This window comes from Apiospora phragmitis, assembly GCF_038363925.1.
Source record: "Apiospora phragmitis strain CBS 135458 chromosome Unknown utg000001l:1.0-2902119.0:1.0-2906034.0, whole genome shotgun sequence".
NCBI classification, from domain to species: domain Eukaryota; kingdom Fungi; phylum Ascomycota; class Sordariomycetes; order Amphisphaeriales; family Apiosporaceae; genus Apiospora; species Apiospora phragmitis.
The window spans coordinates 2,518,983-2,541,180 of record NW_027117399.1 but is presented as its reverse complement, the minus strand read 5'-3'; the positions used below and the strand labels follow the sequence as shown (position 1 = coordinate 2,541,180).

The window sequence follows — 22,198 nt, the reverse complement described above, 5'->3', positions numbered from 1 at the left end:
CCTCATGTGAATAAAAGGTCACGAACTTGAGTGTTCACTTTAGAATATTGAATGCATTATCTGATGCTGTGAGCTATTTAAAGAACCAAGTTTCCTTCTGGATCTCAGATTCGTTATTTCTCGAGAATATCCTTCAGCATTCATAAAATTTTACCACCACCTGACCAAATTCCTTACATATCTCATAAACATAAACCTCAACTAAAGACAAACAAGCGAGTCATGTCTTTCCTGCTTTCCGTTCTCATCTTCGCAGGTCTCTGCACCGCCAGCGCTCTCCCTATCAGAGATGCCGTCGCAAACAGCGTCTGCGCCACCGCAGCCCAGATCCCCAACATGAGCTGCGTCGACCACACTTCCCCCAACGGCACCCAAGGCGCCCTCTACATCCACAGCAACACGACCACTACCCAAGCCCAAGCCCCCGGCATCCAACGCTCCACCGCGCAGTTCTACCCGGGCGATTCAGGCCAGGCCCCCATCACCGAGTGCGGCACCGCCTTCGTGCAGGACGGCCGCCCCGACGCGACCTCGCCCGACGCTACCGACTGCGTCGCCCTCGCGTCGTGGGCCCAGTCGAACACGGGCTTCTGGACCCTGACACCAGACAACTTGCATGCGGACCCCTGGATCCTCGTCATGATGTACGGGACCTGCGCGCTCGTCATGTCCACCGTCGACGGCGAGGTGCCGCGCTGGGCCATCTACGTCGGCGACCAGGACGTCGCAACCACCGTGCAGAGCGCGTGCGACAAGTACACCGACGCCAATAACAAGCTCGACGCGATGGCAGTCATGGGCTGCAACACCTCTGACGGCAAGGGCGGAGAGGACAAGGTGCAGACCAAGTTCTGGATTCGGAACTCCGAGGGAATCAACACCAAATAAGTGGTCGCGCGATGATAGTTCAGGACGGATACTTCTTATGCTTCCTGGAGAAACACTGCTCTCACTTGACATCTTGGCACGCTTAGTTGATAGGCACGACAACATCATGGGGAAACATGCAAGTCGACATCTTGCGAACAGGATTTACATGATTGCATCCGACATATAGCTTGCAACAGATATCGGAACCATTCCGGTCCTGAATTAGAACATTAGTTCATGGCAATACCAAGATCATACATGAATATTCCCTCACAATACATACGTGACATCCTTCCCAAGCATTTAACTTCTTTGAAAATTGAAGATTGGTTGGATTAAAAGTAGAAAAAGGGAGGCAATCACAGTGAGGTATCATTAGTGCACTTTCGAGTCTTCCATCCATGTAACTGTGACACCAAACTTCTATAAATCCACCACAGTCCCCGGCTCCGGCAGCGTAAGGTCCAGCAGATAAGCATTGATCCGCGGCATCGCCTCCCCACCCACCATGAGCCGGGGAAGATAACTAGTGTGCCCCGCGCCCTCACGCGTGAGCAGCACCACGCGGCCGTCCCCACCAAGCTCCTGCTTCAGACCCAGCGCCCACGCGTAGCTGGTCGTCGGATCGTACAGGGCGTTGACCAGCAGAATCGGCATTTCCCCCTGTGTAATTAAGGGGCGTCGGCGGGTACGTCGTCTTGGCCGGCCACCCGACGCACAGCGCTTGAATATGCCACAACTGGGACGCGCGGCGTGTCAGGGGACTTGCCAGCCGCCCTACGTGTTGGAGCTGCAGGAACTCCGCGAGCGTTGACGATGTCGACGATGGGTGAAACACGTCCCAGTCCTGACACGATACCGCCGTGGCCGCGTACAGCTTCGAGTCGGCGAACGAGCTCAGGACGGTGGCGAGCGGACGCCGCTACGACAGCAGGGTCGCGTTCCCGTTTTTCTGGGCCGCCGCCTCGGCTAGCGTCTGGCCGACGCCGGGCCACTCGAACGCGTTGTTGAGGGCCGGCCGTAGGGCGAACAGCACGTCTTCGTCGCTCAGCGTGGCGCGGCATTGCCCTTCACTACAGCCAGGCGCCGGGATCGGAGTCTGCCTGGCCCGGTCGAGGAGGCCGGAGAAGACGGCTTCGACATCCTGGCCCTAGAGGTGGGGGCAGTCCGGGCTCGAGCTCCAGAAAGCAAAGAACTGCTTCAGCGTCGCCTCGTACGTGGTCGACTCGATCAGTACATTCGAGGAGGCCGACTGCGAGTGCTGCACGATGCCGTCGAGGGCCATGGCGCGGACGCTGTCGGGGAAGAGATGGGCGTAGGGCGCGAACAGGGGGCCGATGCGCTGGGTCGGGTCGGTCGCAGCGAGGTGGACTAGGCCCAGTTGTACGGTCTCGTTGCCGCTGGGATTGCTTCAGTCCAGCGGGACGGTGTAGGTTGCGCACTCCAGCGGCAGAGGGAACTCCTCTGGGCAGGCCCCCCATGTTGCTTCGGCCGTGGAGTTTCCGCAGGGATGGCGCGGCGACTGGAAGATAAGGGTGCTGCTGAACACAATGCCGCCGCCGTGGCAAAGCCACTCAGTATAGAACTCCGTATAGTAGACAATATAGTAAGTAGTAGTGTGTGCGTGTGTGTGTGTGTATGTGAAGATGCAGTTTACATTCAGGCTTCGTCTAGCATCCGGTCGATGTCAGAGTTATATATGTAACGAAAGACGCCAAAGGAGAAACTTGCCAGTGGAGAATATCAACACAATCTCATTTCAGGGGTATATAGCGGTGTATATTCCTTTTTGAGATGGCCTACGACTTCGGGCAGGGGTATTTTTGTCAAGTTTTATTAATCACGTTCCTTCTGGTCGACGTAGCTTGCAAAAGAACTTGCGCCAAGCACGGGGCACCAAGTAATAGGCACAACCAACGCGTAAGAAACTGCTTACTGCGGTTGTCAAATGCAAGCGGCTACTGGATTTAGTCCAGCCATGCCTTTGGTAGGATCAGGATGGATACTCCGCGGAAGGATTGACTGCATCTTATCCCCTGCCATCCGACCATAGTTGCCTAACAAAAACGGTGTAGAAGAGTTCAGAGTACAATATCTTTTGTAACTAGTGGAAGATGCCTTGCTTACTATTTTCGGTGTCACCACAACGGCAGGCCGTTCTAGCATGCACTGCGCCCCAGCGGCGTATGTGTCATCCGGGGCAGTTCACTAGCGAAACTAGCGCGCGGCACAGCCTCAAGACCGTGCGGGATGTTTACGTCTTCACTGAGCACAGTCAATTGATAAAACGGGGTGGACGTCAGGCGAAGACCAAGGTTTGTTTTATGCCTTTCCAGGGTTCGGAAGAGACCAACGACATGGCTGCCCCGACTTCCCCCTTGGACTCACTGCCCGTGGAGATTCTGTGTTGCATTTTCCGGTACCTGGACCCCATCACGCTCATCGCCTTCAGCCAGACCTCGTCGCACTATCGCAGAGTCATCAGCCCCTCCAAGCTCAATCATGTCGAACGGCTGCTCGCCCTAGAACTACTGGAGGAGCATGGCGGTATGACCACCATCTTCAGCCCGAAGCACAACATCATCAAACCGAACTGGCGGGACCCGGCATGCGACTCGATGCGATGGGCCTGCACCAGCTGCTTGCGCCTCCTCCCGCACACGGCCTTTGGCAACCACTTCCTCCTCGGCCTCGGGTACCGCAAGCCAGCGCCCGGCTCGCCCGCGGCCGACCCCGTCTCCAGCTGGGCGCCCTCGCGAAACGCCCGCTACTGGCAGAGCCTCAAGCAGTCCAAGCAGTACAAGCAGCGGCCCGAAGTCGTCTTCGAGCAGAAGCGGCTGCGCTGGCAGTACGCCGGGGCGCGCGTCGGCAACTGGTGGCGGTACACCACGGCGCGCGACGCCGCCCGTACTCCTCCGAAGCCGATCTGGCCTCGCTCCGGCTCCTGACGCAGCAGTGGCCGCCGCCCGCGGGCTTCCAGCCCTCCCTCGCCGTGCTCGCGCGGGGCCGGGGGAGATGGCCCGGTTCGCGAAAAAGTACGAGTGGCGCTTCGCCGGATACCAGCGGCACCTGCGCCGGTGCCTCGAGTGCAACTGGCGGCGCGGCGAGATGCGGCCGCGGGCGACGCGGTACGACGGCGTCCTTGGGGGCACGCCCGCGGTGCCCGTGGCCCACAGCCGGCAACTGTCTTTCGGGAGCGGGCTCGACCGGTACTTCCCCGGGTTTTCCGTGCCCCCGGGAACGGGCGCCCGGCGGGCAACGCGCCCGTGTTCACGGTCCACCGGAGGAACGCGACCGACTTCCCCTTCACCCTGCACATGGTGCGCTGCCCCGGCGGCTGTGCCCGCTGGCAGGAGCTGCGGGCGTTCCGGGTCGGCTGGTGGTGGCCGCGGTGGTCGGTCGGCTACCGCACGCGCCGGGGCGACTTCGAGAACTGGGACGGGCGCGCCCTGGACGGCCCGGCCTTCTTCGACGGGCTCGTGTGCAACCACTGCCTGGCGGCGTCCGGCCAGACGGAGCGGCTGCGCAGCGAACTCTTGGGGTTCTGGCTGGACTGCGCCAACCACAGTCTGCAGCAGCTGGCCGGCGACCTGCGGGCCGGCTTCATGCAGCTGCACTACGCCGTCACCAACGTGTCCAAGAAGTACGCGTGCAAGCGCATCATCCAGAAGGAGATCCTGCCGGGCGTCGTCGACCCGGCCTTCTTCCGGGAGCCCCCTTCCAGGTTCGCGCCCGGCAGCCGCTACTTCGAGCCGCCGCTGGCGGACCTGGCGTTCTACCGGCTGCGGTACGGGCAGTGGCTCGACGCGTTCGCGCGGATCCGGGACGACGAGGACATGCAGGAGTTCTACCGGCTGCGGGCGGGCTTTTTGGAGACCCAGCAGGCCATCCTGGACGAGGCGTACGATGTTACCGAGGCGCACTACGTATGGCTCAAGAAGTGCAAGCAGGAGGTGCTGGAAACCCCGCAGGTCTTGGTAGACTGGGCCCTGGCGCGAGATGGGGCGGGCTTGGCTTGAGTAAATTAAATACTTACGAGGGCAGATAGATGCTGACCTATTAGTAGATAAGCTTTAAGTTAAGAATTGCATGCCTAACGTTTAATTTAATTTTGCAGGTGTTGGTAGCTCGGGTAGGTCCCGACTCGGTGTGACCTGGGTACGGTACCTTAGTGCATCAGGGGGAGGGGGGGGGGGAGGGTTGGTTGGAAGTCCGTCCTGTGACGGAAACCAAGTGCCAAAACCGTTTTGGCACGAATGCGATCCCTTGGTTGTGTACGCTACTGAAATCCACAAGCCACACAAGGTGGAATTGGCTTGAAATCCGTTTTCAAATCATTAGGTCGACTTTCATCCAAGTCCATTTTCACCTCCGAAATAGCTTTCCGATGCATCCCCCCTTTAATTCACGAATCCGTCACATAACGGATTTCAGGACCAAATCGGACTTCGATTTTTGGATTCTGGGGTTCGAAAAAAAGAAAAATCTTACCTGTTGTTCGAGCCTCTTTTGTATGTGCTATCACATACGAGGCTCGAACACCAGGTCTTTCAGTACGATTCTACGGATACAGGTATTACGATTACAGAATTACAGTCTCACACTTTTACAACTACGCCATTAGGGATTACAGATTACAGGCACGCGCGCATGTGTGAAAGTGCCGTTGTTCTGCTTTAAGTAGGTGCGTTGTGCGCCTTCTAGTTATTGGTGGTGGGCTGGTCAGTGAGAGTGGAAGTCAGATATCTGAGCCGAAAGTGGTGTTGTGAGCTGAAAGTGGTGTTGTGGTAGTTTCGGTATGAAAATGGATTTCAGATCAAGTCCAGCCACAACGGATTTGCCACTATTTTACGGGTTGAGTTCCCGTAGTAGGTTTGTTCTGTAAGCTACTTGCACGATTAAGTGGAAAGCTTCTTGAACACATACATGGGACGGTGTTCAAATGAGAAAACGTACTCCATTAGCCAAAACCGTCACTAATCCGTTTTCATCGGTCAAGTCAGTCACAAGATGGACTTGAACCCCCCCACCTACGAGGCGGAGTCAGTTGTACATGTACATGGTGAGAGGTAATGAATACCCAACCATCCCTTTGCAGTTAATTCCTGGACTCCTGCCATTGGCTCTACCCATCCCTTCCTTCCCCCTCAGACAAACCTCTTCCCCACCGCTCGTTCCTAGTCTCTTCATTCTGCCCCATATTGGCGAAAGCTATCTTTGCCAGATTCACATCGATTATCGTACTGTCTTTTCTCTGGCAGGCGTCTGCTAGCGGCAGAAGAAAGCACAACATGCCCGGGCTTAGCAACATCCGTTATTCGCGGGAAAAGACTATCTCGGACGTCCGCGACTATTATACCTTCCTTACCAAGATGTACCTCGACGAGTCTGAAGTGATAGAACCGCCCGTGGAAGGCTGGCCATATATCGACAACCTGCGATCCATGGGCAAGACAGACGAGGTGATGGCGCTGCTCCGCCATCTTCCCTACATACGCAGGAACGAGGATGTCGGCCCGGAAGCAGCACCGGGGTGCAGCTTCGCCGACTGGCAGCAGCTTGCGCAGGTGACGTCGCCCGACGACGACGATGGCCGCAGCCTCCGCGAGTGCTCTGAGCCACCGGAGCTCGTCGACGACATCCCGTCGTAAGTCATCAGCTTGAGCTACGGCCGCCGGAGCGAGCCTGCGTTCTTACTGGATACTTGGCGGGGCGTCGTGCACTGGTACGAGTGCGAGGATGCTATCATATATAACAACACCAACAACCTAGACTGGGTGGCGCCGGTGCCAGAAATGGACGACGCGTCCGACTGGGCGCCGGAAAGGGAGGCTGAGTGGCGCGCTCAACACCCAGCCTGGGCCGTAGCCGACTTCTTCAAGATCCTCCGGGGTCAGTTCTTAGCCTTGAACGTCGTGCCCATCGGTCCGCTCGAAGTATATGATATATATACCGTACGTAACGACGACTCGGCCGTGGTTTCAGCGATCCAGCAAATCTATCGCCAGCACGGCTGGCCCGACCTGTTGACCTTTCGCAAGCAGGACTGTCTACGAGCTGTCAAGACGACATTGCATGAGGAGTTTCCAGACTTCTATGTGGAAGGTTGCGACGAAGAGGACGGGGGTGAGGATGGGGGTAGATGATCAATCACTGGCCTTCTTCTGAGCCATCTTCTTAATCCGCCCTGGATTTGCGGCAACCCTGATCATGTCAACCTTTATTCATCTCATTTCCTTTGTGCTGGTTTAGTGGTGTCACTGCTGGTAATTATTAGCCCACCTTCAGGCTAGGTTTCCTGGAGTAAGCTGGATAGCTGTTTCTCGATCGCAGCCGGCTTACAAGCCAGGTATTTCTACTCAAGTTGTTATCGACGTTACGGGTGATATCGTGGACGTCACTGGCAAGCTCCGTACGGACGTCGAAATAAGGATAACGTTCGTCTGATACGCATTTTAACGCACGCTAACGGAAGAACGGACGAGACCGAGCGCGAGTAATGGCACCCTTACTAAACACACTCACTATATTTAGCCAGCTTCTCGTCATTCAGTTACTGGAAAAGGTTCGACGCAATTTTGCTAAGTTCCGAAAACGTAATTACTTATTTAGGAATGAACAATTCCGCCAGAGCTTCTTGCCTCCTACCGGGGCTTCCGAACGTACCCTGCTATTAATGTTCTGCCAAGGTCTACTATTGAGCAATACGATGAGGAGGTATTCTTTTTGCTCAAGTCACGCCTGGATTTTCGCCCGAATCATCAAAATTCCCTTCTCCTACCTGATGTTCCGAGCCTATGGTTCCGGTGTTCAATCGACTTCACCATTCGGGATATGCTAAAGATTTATGACGACAACTCCCTGGAAAGATTGCTTGAAAGTCCACAGGCCCCCAATACGAAGTCAGCATACTGATCAAGCACCTTAAGCTGCTACAACAGTCATTGGCAGGAAGAAGACAATAGTACGTATCTCACAGCCATGCCGGCAAAAGGCGTTCATAACTGACATGAACTTCAGGGTTGCCAGCTACTCCTGCATCTTCAAAACCAGAGTGAGGCGAAGGCCGAAGATCTTAATGCCAGCATATGGGCCCCGACCAAGGCCTCGAGGACCGAAGCGATTGCTATGCGCATCTTCGCAGTAGTGGCTCTGATCTTCCTACCAGCTACATCTGCTTCGGTTTGTAACCTTCTCCTTCTCGTCCCTGTCTTGCGACTGATGTGCTAACCAAGGAAAATCGTTTGCCTAGAGTTTCTTTAGTGCTGGTGTCATCAAAACCAAACCCACTGCCCCGGCGTCACCACCAGATAGTTCGATGCCAAATGATGGTACCGCAACTAGGCCGGCCGGGGCCATCGCGTTCTCTAATATTCCCGGTTATGTATCAACAAACTAAGCAATGCTTTCTCTTTGGGGCATCATCTCGGGAATGGCTTTGCCCTGAAGGCACTCTCTACCGTCTTTTGGTTGAGATACGAACGTGGGCGGCTTAAGCAGTTGATGAATACATTCGAACAGCACTGGCCGAGCATCTACCAACGCATTCAGGCATTCTCGTAAGCTGGGATGCTGCTATGGATCTGTCAGATCATAGTTGCAGCTCGTGGATTCACAGGGAATTTTAATTTTTTTTGGAGACATGCTCGCCGATTCGGTATCATCGTTTCCAACTTGGGCTGCGTTTACTTTTCGTTGGCTAGCTGACGATACACGTTCTTTCGTAGCCCAGCTGGTTAATCCATGGCGCCGGCATGAGGATAGCGGTCTCATTAGTAGAAAAGGGAAGAATGGGTGATACAGCGAAAGTAATCTTGTTATCAGTCTGAGATGCCCTCGGTCTCACTCTGCTGGAGAGATCTCGGCAATGGCTCAGGATCTCAGGGTCCGGTGGGTATCCCGCTCGTGCGTTTTTCCTGGTGGAGAGTTCATTACTCAAGCATAGGAAAGGATTGTCCAGCTCCATAGAGCCTTACAGGGTGCGCACGATTCATGATCCTTCCCGCAACGTAGTGGAATTTTTATTTGATGCACCCGTTCCACCGACGGGGTTGTGACCTTGTTGGCAGACACGGACACGGCGTGGTGACCGAAATATGTAGATCAGTGTGATTTTGGGCCGCGCGTCGGTGCTGACAGCCATCCATCTATTGCACGTTGCGTGTGGAGTTGAAGTTGGAAAGAATCTGCAGCGGGCCGACAGCCCGCTTTCCCGCATGGTAATTTTTTACGATGCTGCATGGATATATTTAGCTCCCCGCCGCCCGATAGGCTTGGCATGGGAAAAGAATAAGACTAAACCCTCCAAGATAGTATAAGCCGCTATAGCCGCACGATCCGTCCCACCATTGGCCAGGCGGCAATTGCGGAGAGCCTCCACCGTTTCTACCCGCTTTGATAATACATACCAGGCAAGCTGCAACGCAATTAAATAAAGTTTGCGGACTTAGCCAATCCTATAGCCTGTCGAGAACAGATCGGGGCAATCGCAAGGGCAGACATGCATGTGCTGCCAAGATTATTGGTTGTCACGACTCACGGCAGTCGGCAGGGATTTCCCTATGAGGCGCGCAGCCATATATTCATTTACCTAATAAATCCCCGCTTAATCATGTTACATGGCCATGAACCTGCCCAACTCCGACGAATGTCGGGGTTGGTCGTGAAGATCTCGTCCCCATCCTCTCCCCAGCCATCATACCCACGACCCAGCGACTCACGCCGGCCGCTTGTACTCCCCCTTGGCTATCATCTCATTGATCGTCTTCTCCGTGACCATCATGGCCTCCACGCCGGCAGGCGTACCACAATAGACGGTGGCCTGGAGGACCGCCTCGCGGATCTCGACCTCGGTCAGCCCGTTGTTGATGGCGCCACGCGTGTGCAGCGCCAGCTCGAGCCACGCCTTCTGGGCAATGATGATGCCGATGTCTAGTTACAGATGGTCAGCAAAAGCAAAGAAAAAACGTTGGCATTACGAGAGAATAGCGTCCGAGGTCGAAGGACAAGACCCGAATGGGGCTGGGGTTGCTGCTGCTGCTGCCGCTGCTGCCACTTACTCAGGAGACTGCGCTGCTTCCGGTCCAGGCCTGGACGCTGCCAGACGGTTCCCCAGGCCCACTCGGTGATGAGCTCCTGGCCCGGCATCGTGAAGGGGGTGGCATTCTGCAAGGCCTTGTCGACGTACTCGTCGCCGAGGACGGCGCGGCGCACCTTCACACCTTCCTCAAACAGCTGCTTGTGCAGTTCGTCGTACTTAGGTTTGGTGGACATGATGATGACTAGTGGATGAGCAACAAGTGAATATGTTGAGGCAAACTATCCCGGGTGGGTCTTTCGTTTCTGCTGAACTTGAAGGGGGAGAAAGAATATGCGAAGAGTGAATAAGAGGCTTGAAGAAAAGTAGTGTGTAGTAACTGGTTGCAGGTTATCCTTCATTTCGCCAAGGCCATTCCCGCTGCACACGATTTAAATCAAGAATCCTCCCGTCTTCTTTTCGTGCGATCGCGGGAGGCGGCGCGGGCCGCGGAAGTGTGAGAGTCAGTATATTCTGGCAACTTCTGCGACACGATATCCCGTCTCGATTACACCACCTCCCCTGCATTATAACATCTCCTCGGCCGAGCGGATCGAGACCGCACGATGGAACTTTTCGTCGATGAGCTGCAAGGGACCAATGCCTGTTTACCAATACCTGCTCTTCCAACAGATGGAGCCTCAATGGAGTCCCCCCACCATATGTGGACTTCCGCCTCCCAGCTTTATCATCCTTGCCAGGGGTGCGCCCCCATTGCGTATGTGGCTCAAAAAGCTTGACCAATCTCCATCTGAAGGTGGAGGGGGACCGTACCCGTGCCGCCGCAAGGCGCTCTGGGAGGTCGCAAACAATCAGTTAAGGTTTTGGGCTGCAGCTCTGGAGCAGTTTATATTACGTGACAGGTATCGGCCGGGTCGTATAGCAGCAGTTGGGATCCAATACGACTAATAGACTAAATACACCATGACGCGAACACTTGGTCGACCTTGGTTTCAACCGAATTACGTTATTCTTCTGTCTGCTTTCTGCTTTCTCATAGCCGAACGTTGGCATGACTACAGCCAAGGCTGGGCAAGGCTGCCCAGGCATCTAGTCCCCGTCGGGACCCCAGATCCCGCTACGGGTCCCGATCCGAATACTCACCCACTAGTTCGTTCGATCTACCTACTCCGCCCACTCCGTATAGTCCAAGTTCCACCACGAGGCCAACTATACGCCGCTGCCTCCAGCCTAGATCGGTCCGTTAGGAAAATCTCTCATACATGCAATGTCACCTCGTGCTTATTACGATATAACCTGCCTGTCAGCTATCCAATTTTTAAAGTTTTCTTTTTCTTTTTGAAACATGGACATGTAAATCTTGGAATATGGCACATCCGCTCGCCAAACTGCTTCGGTATTGCAAAGCTCTTGGTTTCCGTAGTGGCTTACATTGACTTGCTGTCATACATTCCCGGCCCAGAGCCTCCTGGTGGACATACATATGTCTTAGGAATATGCGGTGTAATTCGTTGTGAATGGCCAAACACCGTAGGCCAGACTCTCTACGCTCCGTCTATACGGCATCTGGAAGATGGTAGTTGGCTATGGTGCAAAGCTTTTGTGAACCAGGCCGCGTGTCACCATCACGTCTCTGTCCGAGCGAGCACGTCAGCGGCGCCTAACCCGGCTCGGCGCCAGTCGAGGTTGCCTGCTACCATCTGGGGGCTCGGATTCCAAGAACACCGGGCATGGCATGATGCAGCCAGGGCTGACAGCAGCACAGACGAGGTGTTGCTTTGAGATGGACCTTCTCGCGGGGCCTCTCGAGACGATCCTGTCGAAGGAGTTGATCCTTCATGCGCTTGACTCAGACACGTGCGTCTAGCCGCCTTCACAAGGGGCTTCACTCACTCCTCTCAGGGGATGCTGTATCCCCTCAATCGCCAAGCACACCTACGAGAGTGGATTTAGCTTCTAGATCAATCAGATCATCATATAACATCGAATGGTGAAAGCTCACGCCGTCTAGTAGGACTTGTGACTCGCCCAGGTAACAGCATAAAGTGAAGTATCAATTTTCTCCACTCTCATACGCGTACCTGGCAATCAAGGGGATAGCGACCAGATTAAGAAAGTACATGCTTTGCAGCCGTCATGACGAGGATATATAAGGGGGAGGCTTTCCACGTCTATCTAACTCACCAGCATCATCCCTCAAGTCGCCCAGGCAAGTCTGAAGACGCTCAGCAACACTCTCAAAAAGCTCAGCAACACCAAACCCCATCCAGTTCACAACATGACTGTGTCAAATTTCCCTTCCACTGGCCATGCCCATATCGCCATCGTAGGCGCCGGCCCTCGCGGGACCAGCGTTGTCGAGCGCCTCGTGGCCTACGCACCAGACCTCATCACCCCCGGCAAAGCCCTGACCGTCCACATTATCGACCCATCACCCCCCGGAGCCGGCAACGTGTGGCGCACCGACCAGTCTTCAGAGCTGTTGATGAACACCGTGACGTCCCAGATCACCCTGTTCACCGACAAGAGCGTCGAGTCGGCGGCGCGAATCTGCCCTGGACCGACTCTATACGAGTGGCTGAAGGACACTCACCCTGAATATGGCCCAGATGACTACCCTACCCGCGCCCTTTACGGGCAGTACCTGGAATGGGTCTTCAACGACGTCATCGACCGGGCCCCGCCCAGCTTCCACGTCGAGGTCCACGCCACGCGCGCCATCCGCCTCGACGACGGCCTCAAGGGCTTCCAGACGCTCAGTCTGGAGGACGGGACCACGCTGACGGGCCTGGCCGCCGTCGTCCTCGCCCAGGGCCATGTGCCGCTGGCGCCGGACCAAGAGCAGCTCCAGCTGGCCGCGTACGCGCAACAACACAAACTGACGTACATCGCGCCCGCCAACCCGGCCGACGTGAACCTCGCGCCCCTCCAAGCCGGCGAGCCCGTCTTCCTGCGCGGGCTCGGGCTCTGCTTCTTCGACTACATGGCGCTGCTGACGCTGGGCCGCGGCGGGCGCTTCGAGCGCACATCTGAGGGAGGCGGCTTGCGCTACCTCGTCTCGGGCGCCGAGCCGCGCATGTACGCGAGCTCGCGCCGCGGCATCCCCTACCAGGCGCGCGGCGACAACGAGAAGGGCGCGTTCGGGCGCCACTACTCGATTCTGATGACGGACGAGGTTATCGCTGGGTTCCGGCGCCGCGCCAGCGAGGGCACCAACCCGCCCGACTTCCTGAAGGAGATCTGGCCCCTGATCCGCAAGGAGGTCGAGCTGATCTACTACGAGGCCCTGCTGAAGCGGACCGACTTCCGGGCGCGGTTCCTCGCGGTCCCGTCGGACAGCGCCGAGGAGGCGCAACTCCTAGACGAAGAACTCGGCGTGGCGCCAGAGCAGCGCTGGTCGTGGGACCGCATCGGGCGCCCGCACGCGGGGCAGACATTCGAGAGTGCCGCCGAGTGGCAGGACTGGCTCGTCGGCTACCTGCGCGAGGACGTGGCTCACGCATCCCTGGGCAACGTCTCGGGCCCCCTGAAAGCCGCCTTGGACCTGCTGCGCGACCTCCGCAACGAGGTGCGCCTCATCGTCGACCACGCCGGGCTCGCCGGCGACTCGCGCCGCGACCACCTCGACCGCTGGTACACGCCGCTCAACGGCTACCTGTCGATCGGCCCGCCGCGCGAGCGCATCGAGCAGATGATCGCGCTGCTGGAGGCGGGCGTGCTGACGCTGGTGGGCCCCGCGCCCGAGGTCGTGCCTGGCGGTTCGGAGCACGAAGACGCCTGGGTCGCGCGGTCGCCCGAGGTGCCCGGATCCGCCGTGCGCGTCACGGCGCTCATCGAGGCGCGCCTGCCGGAGCCGGACCTGCGCCGCACGGGAGACGCGCTGCTGGCGCGGCTGCAGGAGACGGGCCAGTGCCGGCCGCACGTCGTGGGCGGGCTCTACGAGACGGGCGGGCTCGACGTGACGCACAGCCCCTTCCACCTGATCGACTGCCAGGGCCGGGCGCACCCGCGGCGGTTCGCGCTGGGCGTGCCGACCGAGGGGGCGCACTGGGTCACGGCGGCGGGCGCGCGGCCGGGGGTCAACTCGGTCACGCTGTGCGACACGGACGCGGTGGCGGGGGCGGCGCTCGTGACGGCGGCCGGCGGGCTTAGGGGGCTGTCGCCCGAGTTCCGGCCGATGGTGCAGAGTGAGGCGATGAAGATGCAGTCGATTCGGTTGTAAAGGAGAGAAAGGGGCCAGGAGGGAGTGTGGGGGGACGCGGGAAGAGAAGACTCAAAATTGGTGTTTGCTATGTGTGGGCGTTATTCGTATTTCCTTCTCGATACAGTACTAGATTTGGTATTTCCTTGGAGCGTATATAGCAAAAGTCAATTAGATTGCAAGCGAGGCTTTGAAGGCACTTATTCTATCATCTTGAAAAGTCAACCATCACCACTGATGTGTGATGTTCGTCCTGTTGAGTTGTTTGTACATCCTGAATCTCACTGAAATGAGTCTGGTGCACCTCGTGGAGTAAATCCAGTATTGTCAGGGAATATGCTGGACTGTGTATACATAAGCACCTACATAATCATTTCGAGCAATTCACGGTAGATCATTACGATGCTCTATCCCAAGTCTGATCCAACTCCAGCAAAGGATCACCCCCTGACACAGTTTACGGCTACCCAACTATTGTTCATTCCCAACATCAGGTATGGCCACCCCATAGCATCACCGTCACGCAACCGCATGCCATGCTTTGCTGGCAAGCAGCACCTCGGCCATGAACATTAATCATTGGACTTGACACAATAAAATCCAAGTGTAAAGCATTAATACTGGCAGAAGCATTGGATATAAGAAATTTCAGGTACAAAAACAAGCATGACTGACGTTACCCACCTTCACGAAACTCCAAAGTCGTCTGCCGCAAACGTGACTATTGATGTCCGCATGCTGCATGAATGCAACCATCTAGTCGCAGCTATGCATGACTTGGCCACCAGAATCGTCCCAGTCGCAGCTATGCATGACTTGGCCACCAGAATCGTCCCAAGACGTGATTTCCTGTTGTGCATGTGTTGCACGATCGAGGGCAACTGATGATACATAAAGTGCTTTGTCTTAGAAGGAAGGAAGGTAACGAAAGTGAGGGCACTTAAGGTGCTATATATACACAAAAGGAACAGCTAGCATAGCACGCTGGTCCGGAACAGGGGCTGACCCCTGTCTACACTGCGACAGCATGGTGATGACGACTCCTTACAGACAGTTGCCCTTTCCAGCTTCTGCTTGTGGAGCAAACAACAGATCTGGCCTTGCTTTGACACATTACAGTGCAGTAAAGGTATCGCTGCGATATATATGTTCATACACCTAATATCTTGTGCATCAGGCTATGCCCACAGGCCAGAGCTGGATAGCTTCATGCATATATCATACATGACCCTGCCAACAAATCGTGAGGTGAAGGGTACCAAGGCTCGGTCAGCCCCTACGCAGTCGTCCAAGTGTAGTGACTCAGCCCTTGATTTGCCCGTGGATTCTCTCTCCCGTGCAGTGAGCATCCATTCACGCTTCTCTTGTCATCCACCCCCATTCTGTATTCACTTGCCATGCCAGTCTGCATCACCCTTTGCGGGGGCTTTTTCGTATATAAACACTTGCATTCACTCGACGCCTCATCTGCGCGTCGGTGGTCGCAGTGAATTGCAGCGAGCGCACCGATGCAAGACCACAAGGGAAACTGGGATGCATTCAATGCCAGAACATAGGTATATAGACCTCCCTTTATCACCATGGATTCCGACTTTCCTTCTTTCCCATCAGCACAACACCAGTATCACACTCAGAAACTTCAAGTCCCATACCAATCCCAGCGTCATTCAGTCCACATACCCAGTCTCGTCCGTCGACCACTCGATTTCGTTACGTCCGCGGTATTGCATCGTTCCTCAACCGTTCAACCTCGTGCTTCGGCCGCTCAACTTCGTTACAAACGCGTTACCATATCGTTCTTAGACCGCTCAACTTCGTTTCGTCCGCGGAATCGACATTGTCTCTTTTACCAAGCCATACCTACTCTCTTCTAACACCAGAACAAAGCATCACGACACAATGGCCGGACTCGCCTTCATCAGCATTCTCTTCTCCACCCTCGTGGCCATAGTCACCGCTTACAGCGGCGACATGACCTACAACCGGTACAACGGCAACGTGGGTGCCTGCGGCAAGGCCATCAACAATGGCGACATGACCGTCGCAGTTGCCCCGAGCTTCTTCACGACTGCCAACAGCAACCTGGACCCGGTCTGCGGCAAGGTTGTCACCATCACCTACAACGGCAAGACCACGACGGCCAAGGCCGAGGATAAGTGCGCGGGATGCGCCACGGCAGACATCGATGTCACGTCCGCATTGTTCACCGATTTGGCGGGATCAACCGGCCCTGGCCGCGTCAACGTGCAGTGGAGTGGAATCTAGAAACGGGCGGTAATCTGAGATTCGTTGCATCCAGCCGAACGGGAAGATGGACGCATTGGTCTGGGGGTTCAGGGGCAGATGCTAAGCTAAGGCACCCCTCCACGGACCACCCCTTCACGGACCACAGCGTTTCGCGCCACAAACGCGTTAGACCCTTGGATAATAATATGGATTTCTCTTACCACCTTTACCTCTTAACTATATATATTATTATTATTTTATTCGTTTTCTTTTAATTATTTCTCTATATTATTATTTAATATTTAAAAATGCGCATAAGCTACGATACGTAACGTAAAGCTCGGATTATATATTCGCGAAGCCGTCTGTAAATAAAATACCGCTTAATCGTACGTTATTTGGCGCCTAGCTAGTATACCGACACGATAAGAGCTAAATAAGGACCGGCAAGTATTATTACTATTTTTAAAGACTTAATTAGCGAATTAAGCCATCGGCTAAGCTAAACTAAGCTTCGCGCCAACGCTCGTCAAGTTTAGATATATAGCCTAACGGATACTAAACACTTCTAGGGCGTCTTATATACTAGGGTAACGTTAGTATACCCGATTTTTAACTAGAAACGAGTCCGTTAAAACCACTAGGTTTAAAATAATTAATTATAGCCGCGTTAATAAAATAATTATTATTAATATTAACGTTTTTTTTTATAGATTTAATATTTTTAAGCTAGTTAATATCTCTTTTAAACGCTTTTATAATATCGATAAAATAAGTATCGGCTAAGGCGTTAACGATAATTATTAAGTAGTTACCGAAGCTATTAACTATTTAACTTTTAAAAAAAACGTTGAGAAAAGGGAGTAAATTACTACCTTAAAGTATATAGGCTATAATAAAGTAGCCCTCTCGTTATTAATTATTTTTAAAGGGGTTAACGTTTAAAGCTAGTAGTTTTTAAATTAAAACAGCTATTTTTAAAATAATTAACGAGTTAAAGCATCGCTTAGAAAGTGGATTAATAATTCTATAATATTAAATTAAATTTAAAATATGTTTATTTTTTATATTCGATTTTATTATAATAATAAATAAGTTGTTTTAATTTATAACGGCTATAATTTATATATAAATAAAGATTTTTTATAACTTTATTTTATTAATAAAATATAGTTCGTTTTTTATAAGCTATATTATAATTATATTATATAGGTTTTAAATATAAAAGTTTTTAAGTTATTAAAAAAAGGTTAAAGATCCTTTTAAAAATATACTTAAACGCGGTTTTTAAACTTAAACCTATTAAATTAAATATATTAAAAGTATACCCTTAAATTAAAATTAATATTTTAATTCCTTTAACGATTTAAAATATTTAAAAAATAGTTAAAATTTATCCGCGGAATTAATCGAAATCTTTATTATCGAAATATATTATCTTAAAAAATAAAAGTATCGCTTAATTATATCTAGAGCTACCCCTTATAATTAATAAAGAATTAATGTTTAATTTCGTTATTAAATTAACTTTAACGCTTATTAAAACACTTTTTAATAATTAAATATTAAGAAATAATAATCGAAAACTAGCCGCTATAAATTTACTTTTAATCTCTTTTTTTTAAAAACTCTTTATTTATAAAACTAATAAAATCGCAACCATTAAAGCTTAAATTAATTATTTTTAAATTAAAATTAATAAAAAAACTATTAAAATATATTAAAAAGTAAGAATTGTACCGAGACAGCGATTTATTTATATAGCTAATATACGACGAGCTAAGCAAGGGCTAAAGGGTAAGGTTATATTTAAAAACGAATTTACCGACGTTAAAGTATTAAGCAGGCCGTAGAATAATATAAAGGGAATAAAAGACGATAGAACAAAAATAAAAGACTATATTATTATTAGAAATACTAAAAAATAGCATGTCCTGACTAATTTTAGCTATAGAAATGACTTAAATTAAAAGGGTGTGTTTAGTAGGTTTTCTGGTCCGCAAAGGGGTGGTCCGTGGAGGGGTGCTTTAGCTTAGCTAGCATTGGGGCATAAGGGCGAGTTGCACACTAAGATGCTGGGGCGCGGACAGGGCATGGTATTACTTGTTCATATAGCACTGCCCCATATGACAGACAATTGATCGTTAATCATTAAATTGCGCGTGTCTCTCTATTTGTGATTTTTGATAAAAATACTGTTGCATAGACAATTTTCCTGACAAGCCTTCACTAATAGCAATTGGTGATGGAATCAAGCTTTCTAGCTGCCGGTATCCGATTGCTTGTCTAAACTCCGACAGGCCAATCATTATGCGACGATGCACGGCAGCCCCTGCCAAGTGGCTGAGACCCTTTCGCCACTGGACACCAAAAGGGCAAGGAACGGTCACCATGATCTGACGGTCTGGACGGGCCCCCCGGCAGCTTTACCCAAAATTATACCATTCGATGGTGGGGAGACCCTGGCCGCATCCCTGGAGGCAAAATAGATACGACAAGCAACCGGGTCCAGCAGGATCCCAGGATCCAGATTTCCATTATTGGGGGCCGGAAGATAAGCTTGAGGTGAGCGAGGGAGAAAGAAACCCCATCCGAGTCCACAGGCCCGAGAGAAATTTTCGGTCGTATAAAGGGTGATCGCGTGCCACTCGCGCTTCTTGTTCTGGAAGAGATGTGTGCGTGGTAAGCGGCACCTTCCAACTTGGAATTCGCAGTCGAGACCTCCCTCCTCCCCTAAGGTTACCCCTCCATTGCATCCCGCCTTTTCTTCCTTCAATCTCCCCCGCATTCTCCTCCCAGAAGCAATGTCGACCGCCGCTGCCTCTGACTTGGAGAAGGGCCGCGGCCCCGAAAAGGCCGCCGTGGTCGCCGGCAATGACGTGCACTCCAGCAACAGCGTCATCATCGACGAGGCCGCGGCCGTGAAGGAGGAGAGCAATGGTGGTCGTGGAGTGCTGGCGCGCCTGCGCCGCTTCGAGGCCAAGCTGGACGCGAAGCTGGGCGTCGAGTCCGAGGCCATCAGCCGCAAGCGGCCCGAGGACAAGCGCCCCGTGCCCTGGCACGAGCAGCTGTCCATGGCGCTGCTGTGGGCCTCGGGCACCATGAACACGAGCTGCTTCGCGACCGGCTTCCTGGGCCACGAGCTGGGCCTGAGCCTGCGCCAGTCCGTCGCCATCACCGTGTGCGCGTCGCTGCTCGGCAGCGCCCTGACGGCCTTCTCGGCCACCTTCGGCGCCGCCACGGGGCTGCGCCAGATCTCCATGTCGCGCTTCAGTTTCGGCTGGTGGCCCAACAAGCTCATCGCCGCCCTCAACACCATCGTCCAGATCGGCTGGGCCTCGGTCTCGTGCATCACCGGCGGCCTCGCGCTGACCGCCGTCGCTGACGGGCGCCTGTCGCTCATCGTCGGCATCGTCATCCTGGCCGTCGTCGCGACGATTATCTCGTTTGTGGGGTTGAAGGCTATTTTGGTCTACGAGAGGTCAGTCCCTCTGTCTTTCCCTTCTGTTCTTGGCGTTCCCAACCTTGTCGGATGCGTGCCACCACAACGCGCCTGCTGCTGCCTGTAACATGGGGATTTACGATTCTTCACTATGCAGATATGCCTGGGTCGTCTTCTTCGTCATCTTCATGGTCATTCTTGGCGAGACGGGCCGTTTCGCCGACAACACCTCGCCCAGCAAAGTCAAGGGCGCCGACCTGTCCGGCAGTGTCCTTAGCCTGATCGCCATCGTCTACGGCAGCTCGGCCTCGTGGTGCACCATGGCGTCGGACTACTACGTGCACTACCCGGTCGACGTGTCGCGGGTCAAGGTCTTCCTGCTGACCACCTTCGGCCTCGCCATCCCGACCAGCATCGGCATGGTCGCCGGCTGCGTCGTGTCGTCGGCCCTCAACAACCGCGCCGACTGGGCCGCCGCGTACGAGGACGACGGCCTCGGCTTCCTGATCCAGGCGATGTTGTACCCGCGCGGGTTCGCCAAGCTGATCCTCACGCTGCTGGTCCTGTCGGGCATCAACGTCAACGTCATCAGCATCTACAGCGCCGCCATCTCGTGCCAGCAGATCTCGCGCCCGTTCGCGCGCGTGCCGCGCTTCCTCTGGACGCTCGCGTGCTTCGCCGCCATTTTGGGGTTGGCGCTGGGCGGGCGCGAGCAGCTGAACGCGTACCTGCAGAACTTCCTGTCGCTGCTGGGCTACTGGTGCACGTCGTACTTTGTCATCGTGTTCGTCGAGCACTGGGTCTACCGCAAGGGCGATTTTGCGAACTACGACCTCGAGGCCTGGAACGACCCGAGCCGCCTGCCCTTGGGCATCGCCGCCCTCGCCGCCTTCCTGCTCGGCGTCGTCGCCTGGATCATGGGCATGGTCGAGACGTGGTACGTGGGGCCCGTCGGCAAGCTGATCGGCGCGTCGGGCGGCGACGTGGCGAACGAGTTCGCGTTCGTCGTCACGCTGGTCACGTACCTGCCCGCTCGTTACCTGGAGCTCAAGTTCGTTGGGCGGTAAGAAAGCATTGACGAAGAGTATTAAGAAGCTACGATGATAAAAAGTAAGCAAAACGAAAGCAAAACCTAGGGGATAGATAGGTACTTAACTCGTACTATCCACCGCCCGTATAATAAGCACAAGACCACGAAAGGGATCTTTTCCCGTGTTCCACCCTTTTCGGTTCTGAGCAGGTCACTCTTATCAAGCCCCGCCGACCTTGATGCTTGAGAGACAAGTCGTTCTTCACCAACATCGATGAAGTATGTAGATTCAATCCAGTCTGGTAAGTCCACTGTATATTGTAGAAGCGCGATCGGACTCGTCGGTGTTAAAAAGGGGCGTTTGCCGCGTTCACGTCGGATCGGCAGATACGCAGGTATGGTATAGCGTGCGTGCTTGGCGCTGACCGGCGTTGATGTCGCATCCGCAGCGTTCAGTTCATTAGGAACGTTAGTTACAAGCGGAGCCAGTCATTGGCCTACCGTGGCTCACGGGATCTGCTCGTATGTTGGGCGTGAATATCCTACGTGTGTTTGCTCTCCACAGCAATCACAACAGCTTCAGAATAACCTACTTATGCAGCTATATTTCAGTGCGCCTTTGACGCTTCGTCAATACAATTACTCAATTCATTTACCTATTATGCGTTCAATATGTGTGTGTGTGTGTTTATATGTGTTTCACTCGTCGATTGCTGCAATCGTCAATTCGCGATTACTCAGCCAAATGCAACCCCGCTGGTCTCCCCGACTCGACGTCGGGGCTCTTATGGCTTCAGAAGCCAGGCCGTTCTCAAGTCACCTCCAGATTTTCCAGTCTTGCGACGACCAGGTGAGAAGTCGACAAGCCTCGGGCTGTGTAATGACTGGTTCCAGCAGCACCAGCAGCAATGCCAATGACACTGACACTGCAATCCTTCACGCTTATCCAAACTAACTAAACCCATCTATTATCGGCATGAGGTTCGCCGGCGCTCTCCTGGCCAGAAGCCCAGCCGATCGAGCAGACCGAGGGACCTTGACCCCTACGACCCGATCTACACAGCTCGGCATGAACAAGAAGCTGGTCGACAAGCGCTCCATCACTATCGCCTTCACCGTGTATACCATTAGTAAGTACTCAGCTCTCATCAATGCTCGCTTCGTCTTCTTCGTCTTCTTCGTCTTCTTACTGACTATTGGAAACCACCACTAAACTGTGGAAAGTGTCAGCACTGGCATCTCCATCAACGACCTCGCGGCCAAGGGCGGCCTCTCCAAGCCGTGCGAGAGCGAGGTTTGGAGAGAATAGAGACCTAGAGCTAAAAGGCTGACTGGAGGGGGAAAAGTAAATACTACATCCTATTGTTTCAAGAGATGCGCCAACTGATGCAT

At 53.6% G+C, this 22,198-nt stretch overlaps 9 protein-coding genes across 9 annotated transcripts; 7 read left to right on the top strand and 2 right to left on the bottom strand.

Annotated features, from left to right (window-relative positions):
* Positions 1 to 222: 222 nt before the first annotated feature.
* PG994_000775 (uncharacterized protein) lies at positions 223 to 888 on the top strand (the record flags this gene model as incomplete). Its single annotated transcript, XM_066852184.1, has 1 exon — positions 223 to 888. The coding sequence occupies one exon, from the start codon at positions 223 to 225 to the stop codon at positions 886 to 888; it is 666 nt and encodes a 221-aa protein (XP_066722816.1).
* Positions 889 to 1,293: 405 nt separating this feature from the next.
* PG994_000774 (alpha/beta-hydrolase) lies at positions 1,294 to 2,351 on the bottom strand (the record flags this gene model as incomplete). Its single annotated transcript, XM_066852183.1, has 5 exons — positions 1,294 to 1,533; positions 1,652 to 1,766; positions 1,797 to 2,020; positions 2,108 to 2,260; positions 2,313 to 2,351. 5 exons carry the CDS (start codon positions 2,349 to 2,351, stop codon positions 1,294 to 1,296), a joined length of 771 nt encoding a protein of 256 aa, XP_066722815.1.
* Positions 2,352 to 3,034: 683 nt separating this feature from the next.
* PG994_000773 (uncharacterized protein) lies at positions 3,035 to 4,889 on the top strand (the record flags this gene model as incomplete). Its single annotated transcript, XM_066852182.1, has 3 exons — positions 3,035 to 3,054; positions 3,104 to 3,751; positions 3,827 to 4,889. 3 exons carry the CDS (start codon positions 3,035 to 3,037, stop codon positions 4,887 to 4,889), a joined length of 1,731 nt encoding a protein of 576 aa, XP_066722814.1.
* Positions 4,890 to 6,161: 1,272 nt separating this feature from the next.
* PG994_000772 (uncharacterized protein) lies at positions 6,162 to 7,016 on the top strand (the record flags this gene model as incomplete). Its single annotated transcript, XM_066852181.1, is given in 2 exon segments — positions 6,162 to 6,517; positions 6,530 to 7,016. 2 exon segments carry the CDS (start codon positions 6,162 to 6,164, stop codon positions 7,014 to 7,016), a joined length of 843 nt encoding a protein of 280 aa, XP_066722813.1.
* A 2,570-nt stretch (positions 7,017 to 9,586) lies between these two features.
* PG994_000771 (4-carboxymuconolactone decarboxylase) lies at positions 9,587 to 10,143 on the bottom strand (the record flags this gene model as incomplete). The annotated part of the gene is made up of 2 exons (XM_066852180.1): positions 9,587 to 9,801; positions 9,930 to 10,143. 2 exons carry the CDS (start codon positions 10,141 to 10,143, stop codon positions 9,587 to 9,589), a joined length of 429 nt encoding a protein of 142 aa, XP_066722812.1.
* A 2,042-nt stretch (positions 10,144 to 12,185) lies between these two features.
* On the top strand, positions 12,186 to 14,129 carry PG994_000770 (uncharacterized protein; the record flags this gene model as incomplete). The annotated part of the gene is made up of 1 exon (XM_066852179.1): positions 12,186 to 14,129. One exon carries the CDS (start codon positions 12,186 to 12,188, stop codon positions 14,127 to 14,129), a length of 1,944 nt encoding a protein of 647 aa, XP_066722811.1.
* Positions 14,130 to 16,007: 1,878 nt separating this feature from the next.
* Positions 16,008 to 16,373, top strand: PG994_000769 (RlpA-like double-psi beta-barrel-protein domain-containing protein-containing protein; the record flags this gene model as incomplete). The annotated part of the gene is made up of 1 exon (XM_066852178.1): positions 16,008 to 16,373. The coding sequence occupies one exon, from the start codon at positions 16,008 to 16,010 to the stop codon at positions 16,371 to 16,373; it is 366 nt and encodes a 121-aa protein (XP_066722810.1).
* Positions 16,374 to 19,138: 2,765 nt separating this feature from the next.
* Positions 19,139 to 20,843, top strand: PG994_000768 (uncharacterized protein; the record flags this gene model as incomplete). Its single annotated transcript, XM_066852177.1, has 2 exons — positions 19,139 to 19,815; positions 19,934 to 20,843. 2 exons carry the CDS (start codon positions 19,139 to 19,141, stop codon positions 20,841 to 20,843), a joined length of 1,587 nt encoding a protein of 528 aa, XP_066722809.1.
* A 939-nt stretch (positions 20,844 to 21,782) lies between these two features.
* PG994_000767 (uncharacterized protein) lies at positions 21,783 to 22,115 on the top strand (the record flags this gene model as incomplete). Its single annotated transcript, XM_066852176.1, has 2 exons — positions 21,783 to 21,940; positions 22,031 to 22,115. The coding sequence occupies 2 exons, from the start codon at positions 21,783 to 21,785 to the stop codon at positions 22,113 to 22,115; spliced, it is 243 nt and encodes an 80-aa protein (XP_066722808.1).
* Positions 22,116 to 22,198: the final 83 nt, after the last annotated feature.